Source organism: Notolepis coatsorum, assembly GCF_963971535.1.
Source record: "Notolepis coatsorum genome assembly, chromosome: 13".
NCBI lineage: Eukaryota > Metazoa > Chordata > Actinopteri > Aulopiformes > Paralepididae > Notolepis > Notolepis coatsorum.
In genome coordinates this window covers 8,530,542-8,537,592 of record NC_140177.1, presented here as the reverse complement: position 1 = coordinate 8,537,592, position 7,051 = coordinate 8,530,542, and the positions used below count along the sequence as shown (strand labels likewise).

The window sequence follows — 7,051 nt, the reverse complement described above, 5'->3', positions numbered from 1 at the left end:
CGAGCTGTGTCTTTGCCCATTTCCACGTCAAACAGCCTGCAAACTACCTGGCGTTCTATCGCCCTGCTCTAAGACAAACTCTAACCTTAACCAACTTCGAAAGAGTGCCTAAACTTAACCAGTGTAGAAACTGGCGTCGGCCAATCAGAGAGCGTCTGCCAGAAATGCGGCTACCTTTGGTAGAAATGCACTCGCGCGCCCGAAACAGCCTCGTCCGCGTGATTACGAAACCTAGCCGCATTTCTGGCAAGACGCTCTCTTATTGGCCGACGCCTGTTTCTACACCGGTTAAGCTTAGGCACTCTTTCGAAGTTGGTTAAGGTTAGATTGTCTTAGAGCATGGCGATAGAACGCCAGGTAGTTTGCAGGCTGTTTGACGTGGAAATGGGCAAAGACACAGCTCGTCACGGATTGGGCAAACGCGTATGCCAATCAGAGAGCGTCAGTCAGTGCCAATCAGAGAGCGTCTCCGAGAAATGCGGCTAGGTTTCGTAATCACGCCTCGTCCCAAACTTGAAAGCAAAACGGGAATAAAAAAATAAAAAGAACTCCATGCATTAATTAAACTGTCGCGATATCTAATCGTTATGGCGACGACATCAATGTAGTTCACAAAGGAACGAGGTCCATAAACTTGTCAACACACTCGAAAACGGGAAGAAAAAACGGGGAGTATTTCCGGGTTAACGTGTTAGATTCTCCCAGAGCCCTTTCTCTGGATTCTCCTACCAAAAGAAACCCACCACAAATCTGAATTGTGAATTGTATATAATGATGATGGTGGTTGTTATTATTATCATTCATATATTTCTTTCAATTATGAAAGAACTAGTAGAATCATTCACCTTTTACAATTATTATTATTATTATTATTATTATTATTATTATTATTATTATTATTATTTTATTATTATTATTATTATTATTATTATTATTATTATTATTATTATTATTATTATTATTATTATTATTATTATTATTATTATTATTAATGAATGATGAAGCTATTTTATATTGGCTATTAGACCATCTGATTTATTTGAATAAATGGTTTGTTGCACATAGATTGACCTACTTCCAAAAAGTTATACCTCCCACACTATCTCTCCCCTAGTACCTGGTGTCCACCAAAAACAGCCACACTGAACAGCTCGAATTCTGACTGTTCACACCAACATGATAGATACTTAGGCCCTATCCCGGTCAATACAGTGGTTTCCCATTTGAGATTGTGCATCGTTTTCACGTCATTATATTTTTTGTGTACAATATTTGGTGTCAAATCTTGAGCAATTCAGAATGGCATCTGATTGATTGATTGATTGATTGATTGATTGATTGAAAACCTTATTAACAGATTGCAGAATGGGTACAATACAGTACGGCTCAATACAAACAATTGTTAAGAGGCTGCAGATTTTCAAGGTCCCCCATTTTCAATTCATCAAGACATTTATGACATACATGACATACAGATATACAGTACTGCTTCATCAAGAACATTTATGACATACAAGACATATACACAATATACAGTACTGTTTATGAGAAAGAGATCTTAAAAGAAAAAATATATATACATTCGAAGGGGAAGAAACTGTACATTGGAGGGGGTTGGGTGGGTGGGTGGAGGTTTGGACATTTACCGGGGCCAGTTTCTAATTGCAGCCACCCGTAGGTGCTCTTTGAGAGCGGTTTTGAAGGAGGGTAGTGATTCACATTATTTTACGGCTGTGGGTATAGGGTGTTCCACATTGTTGTGGCATAATTGCGAAACGTGTTTAGTCCCTTGTTTGAGCCGAATCTGGGTTTAACACGATTTGTGGAGCTCCCTCTGGTGTTGTGGTCGTGGAATTCATTGACCTTTGGGAAGTATTTTGACATGTACATGGGTACCTTGGTCGTGTAGTGTATCTTGTAGACCACGCCTGTTGCATGTTGCTCTACTCTGTCGTCTACTCTAAGCCATCCTAGGTTGTCAAAGTGGGCAGGGGTGAGGTGGGTTCTAGGAGTCAGGTCAAGCAGTAGTCTGACCAGTTTGTTTTGAGATGTTTGTAATCTTGTTTTTAGGGCCTTTGAGGTGCTTTGGTACCATGAGGTGCAAGCATAGTCGTAGTACCCCTGAATGAGTGCTCCTGCTAGAATCTTCAAGGTATTCTTGTTTACCAGAGAGGAGATCCGGTACAAGAATCTTGTTCGTTGGTTGACTTTTTTATTACATTGGATGCCATTTAGTCACATTTTGATGGGGGCTTATTACCCCTGCTGTTGACCAACCATACCAGACTACTGGAATGGTTGATGCTATTTTGTGGGGCCTAGTTATTAGGGGGCCTAATTATAATTTTTATAGGGATACTGAAACAGTTTATTAGCCAAACCCACCAACTCGTTATCCCCGGGCCGGGGTGATTCCATTTGTTCATTTATCATCAAAACGACACCATATAGAATACCTTACATTGCCTAACCCATACATTAAGTAGAGATAAGAAATGTAAGGTGTATAGCCCTCCCTCCTTTTATTTGTAATTATTATTTTTATTTGATCGGTATTACTATTTTTTACTATGCCGCTTGGCCTTAGAATGTAACTACCAAGTTCCGCCACTGGGTGGCGCTATTTCACCACGGTATGAGACCTTTGGCCTGATAAGATGACGTGCTGCACTCATCTTTGTGTGGCAGGCAGCGGTTTTAGCATCATTTTAAATGACACGGAGGCCGCTACAAAATAATAGATTTGAAAAGTAGGGCCTTAGGGGGGGAGCGGAAGTCATACTCAAGATGTTTGTGGATTGTCTTGCCCCAGGCTATGGCCAATCCAATTGATTTGCAGGTGTGCAAACATAATAAAACAATAGTCTCTGGGGGCCAGTATACGAGCTTTTGTGTTTTTATTCAATTTAATTTAATTTGTGTTATTTTCTTGTGCTATAGCCTGCAGACATTTGGTTCTCTGAAATATGACAAATTGCCCACATTTCAACTCCATAATTGGTGTTACTTTGTCAATAGGGTATAATGTATATATATATTATATGTTATTTACGCAATAGCTTTAATGACCATTTATTTGTCTTTTCATTCATACAAAAAAAAAATCTATAAGTGCCATTCCCGAATTTACGACTTCTATGTTGCAGCATGCTCCAACAATGTCCTTCTCGATTGTAATTTCCAAAAAAAAAAAAAAATTTAAAGCGTCTCTTAGTCTTGACTATATAGCGGTTTAAATGTCCGCCTTTGATAGACAGTACAAACACAACAATGTAGGCCTATATATAATATACTCCCCAGCCCGTGTCGTCCCTCTCCCCCTGTAGGAGGAGAACTGGCCGAGTGAGTTGGGTGTAGCTGCCGCCTGTCTGCCTGCTCGCGGCTCGCCGCGCGCCTCCTCGGCCAATGGCACCGGGTCCTCCCCGCCGCGCGTAAGAGCGCACAGGATTTAACCAAGTCCTGGCTGCGGGGCTGCGCGCACTCTTCACCAGAGCCCGTCGGCGTCAGAGCAACTCACAGTGTGTTGCCCTGCATAGTACAGTCAAACATCTTCGGAGTTATAGACTTTTGCTGCTGCTGTTGTTTTGTTTTGTGTGTGTGTTTTTTTTTATACACACAAACGCGTTAACCCGTCGAGCGAGCGAACTATGACCGGAGTATTCGACCGAAGGATTCCCAGTAGTGTCAACAACAAGCCCGCAGACTTCCAGAGCTCCTTTCAGATCTCCACCATGCACCACCCGTCTCAGGAGTCTCCCACTTTACCCGAGTCCACGGCCACGGATTCCGGCTACTACAGCCCGGCGGGCGGACTCCCGCACGGCTACTGTTCGCCCAACTCCGGCTCGTACGGGAAGCCGCTGAACGCCTACCAGTACCAGTACCACGGCGTGAACGGCTCCACGGGGAATTACTCCACCAAGTCCTACCCCGACTACAGCTCTTACACGACCTCCGCCTACCACCAGTACGCCGGGGCTTACAGCCGAGTGCAGCCGCAGCTGAGTCCGCAAGGTATGGAGCCTATTTCCATGATAAAACACGACCTCGATTATTACTCATATGTCGCTATATATATATATAGGCCTTAATTGGTGATTATTACTTAGATATAATCATTATTCGTGGTGGTGCTGGGCTTGTTTTTGACGTGCTCCTTTTTGGATAATATATATAAAAACAGGGCTGTCCCTCATATAATCGTCAGCTATACACGTCTATTTCAAACGAAATAATTGTATGATTTATGCAAAGTTTCTACACACATCTTATTAAATGTCGCCCAGTTTAAATATTAATATTCTTTATATAATTATATGCGATTTGGAAAAAATAGTGGGGGGGAAAAAGGCAGCATTATTTATCTCCCCGACAAACACACTTTGATTTAATAATTCCATCTGGTTCAAACTGCAGTGGGCAAGAAAATACACAGGTTGTGTTTCAATTTAGACAAATAGAATATTATGGGCTGTACTCGAAATATTGAGCCGAAGGAAGGAAGGGAAAAAAAGAAAAAACTAGCAAAAAAAAAACTAAAATGATAATAGCAGTTTATGGTGTATTGACCCTCACGGTTGTGTCTGTGTGTGTGTGTGTGTGTGTGTGTGTGTGTGTGTGCCTGTGTGTGTGTGTGTGTCCAGCAGAGAAGGAGGTGTCCGAGCCCGAGGTGCGCATGGTGAACGGGAAGCCCAAGAAGGTGCGCAAGCCGCGGACCATCTACTCGAGCTTCCAGCTGGCGGCCCTGCAGCGGCGCTTCCAGAACACCCAGTACCTGGCGCTGCCCGAGCGGGCGGAGCTGGCGGCGTCCCTGGGCCTCACGCAAACACAGGTGAGGAGCAGCGCGACGCACTATTGTTATTATTATTATTATTATTATTATTATTATTATTATTATTATTATTATTATTATTATTATTATTATTATTATTATTATTATTATTATTATTATTATTATTATTATTATTATTATTATTATTATTATTATTATTATTATTATTATTATTATTATTCATTTTCTTCACCACACCACATTTGCACCTTTTTGTGTAACATGTTAAAGAAACAACGTGGCCTCCTTGCTGTCCTGAGACTAATAAATAAGGGCGCATAATAATAACATTATGGAGACATTGCTTATTATACACTTATTGCCAATAGTGTCAAGGCCATTTTCTCTGATTAGGTTTTGTGATAATCACCGTGATTCATAGGAAGTAGCTTGAAAAGTATCCCACCAAAATGTTCAAGTATGATGGCTTATTTTGAAGGTATGAATCTGTACTTTCATAATATGTACAGTTTTTTTTTTTTTTTTTTTTTTAATATGCCTCAACAAGTCCCTAGTCGGCTATAGTCACATATGTTTCAATTCGTGCCAGTTTCCTTTGTTTCAGATGTATATAGACGTGTATATATATATATATTCAATAGTCCTAATTTATTTAACTTTTTCACCCCCTCAGGTCAAAATCTGGTTCCAGAACAAGCGGTCGAAGCTGAAGAAGATCATGAAGTCCGGGGAGCTCCCGCCGGGGGAGCACAGCCCCAGCTCCAGCAGCGACCCCATGGCGTGCAACTCCCCGCAGTCCCCGGTGGCCGTGTGGGACGCCCTGCTGCAGGGGGGCCCCGGGGGCCCCGGAGCGCAGAGGCCCCTGCACGGCAGCCTCCTCCTGCAGCAGCCGGGGGGCCAGCAGCAGCAGCAGGGCGGCGTCAACACCGCGGCGGCGGCGGCGGCGTCTAACTTTTTGGAAAGCGCTGGATCATGGTACGCGTCGGCCGCGGCGGGCGGCGGTGCGGGAGGCTCCATGAACTCTCACCTCCTGCACCAGAGCCCCAGCTCGATACAGCAGCACGCGCTGGCGCTCGGAGCGGGGACGTTATATTGAGAGAGAAACCAACCAACCAACCAACCACACGCTGTTTTACTTATTTTTTTTTGTTCTTCTTCTTCTTGTATCATGATGGGACTTATCGTGTTTTAAATGTGGAGAGAGGAGGGATATGCAATGTATTCGATGACAGTCATAATAGAAGAAACGTGTAAAATGTGTAAATGTGTGCATGTAATTTATTGCATTTTTTTGGAAGACTATTAAACGTTTTAAATGGACAACGAGACCTTTCAGTATATTGAGTTTTTCGACCTCAGCAACGCAGTATTTTTTTTTCTTTCTCCCCGTATATTATATATATATATATATATATATTATAACCCATCAATTATTTGCACTGAAATTTACAACAAGGACTTCATGAGAAAAAGAAAAAAAAGGTGTTTGTATATATAAGCCTTTAGCCTTTAGGCGACATTTTCACATCAGGTTGTAATAAATCACAGCTGTTCAAAGTTATAAGATTAATTACATGATGGAGAGTGTGTCATAAATTATATCTGTGGTGTATATTATCTAAATGTTATATAAATTGGACACAACATCCACTCTATATTTATTATTTCATGATTATTTTGGACAGACGGCAGTATAATTTCTCAGGGTCATTAATATAATATATCAGACAACATGACGCTCTTTCGTGATACAGAGTCAGTGGGCGGAAAAAACACACACAAAAAAACACACAAAAACAAAACAACAACAAAAAACAGCCTGAATGTTGAAACATCCTCACTGGTTCTGTGTACATATACGGTTATTGGATATACTGCGGCATGCAGGCACACATTCCCGTTGATATTAATAAAGCCCAATGACATGTTAGAAAGACAATACCCAAGGAACGGCATGCTAATTTGTTACCACTTTATTAAACAAAAATGAAAACATTGTACTATTGTAGGCGAACTCCTTTTGTCCTGTGTGTGAAGAAACGACATATAGCGTGAAAACAACAGTGAGTCTGGGTCACATATTGTAGCCATAATATCATAACAAAATAAGGCCATATATATATATTATATCAATATCAAAATCAGGTCTATGGCTATCACATTGTTCCAACATCATTATGACCATGCCTTCAGATTATTATTATTATTATTATTCGACTATTATTTTCTTCATATAGGCTCCCATCACTATTACAGTTT

General features: G+C 41.3%; 1 protein-coding gene across 2 annotated transcripts; it reads left to right on the top strand.

Moving 5' to 3' along the window:
• The first annotated feature begins 3,340 nt into the window (after positions 1-3,340).
• dlx5a (distal-less homeobox 5a) lies at positions 3,341-6,792 on the top strand. 2 transcript variants are annotated; one of them, XM_084326948.1, is made up of 3 exons: positions 3,341-4,014; positions 4,647-4,831; positions 5,466-6,792. In XM_084326948.1, the coding sequence occupies exons 1-3, from the start codon at positions 3,648-3,650 to the stop codon at positions 5,886-5,888; spliced, it is 975 nt and encodes a 324-aa protein (XP_084183074.1). In that variant the 5' UTR covers positions 3,341-3,647; the 3' UTR covers positions 5,889-6,792. The 2 variants fall into 2 exon arrangements, with proteins under 2 accessions (XP_084183074.1, XP_084183073.1); XM_084326947.1 differs by having other exon boundaries at positions 4,644-4,831.
• The last annotated feature ends 259 nt before the right edge of the window (positions 6,793-7,051 follow it).

Bases quoted from the DNA above. Each gene is read 5' to 3' on its own strand.
- dlx5a (XM_084326947.1), top strand. From the start codon at position 3,648: ATGACCGGAGTATTCGACCGAAGGATTCCCAGTAGTGTCAACAACAAG. The intron at 4,015-4,643 runs GTATGGAGCCTA...GTGTGTGTCCAG, and splicing joins GCCGCAGCTGAGTCCGCAAG to CAGAGAAGGAGGTGTCCGAG. The intron at 4,832-5,465 runs GTGAGGAGCAGC...TCACCCCCTCAG, and splicing joins TGGGCCTCACGCAAACACAG to GTCAAAATCTGGTTCCAGAA.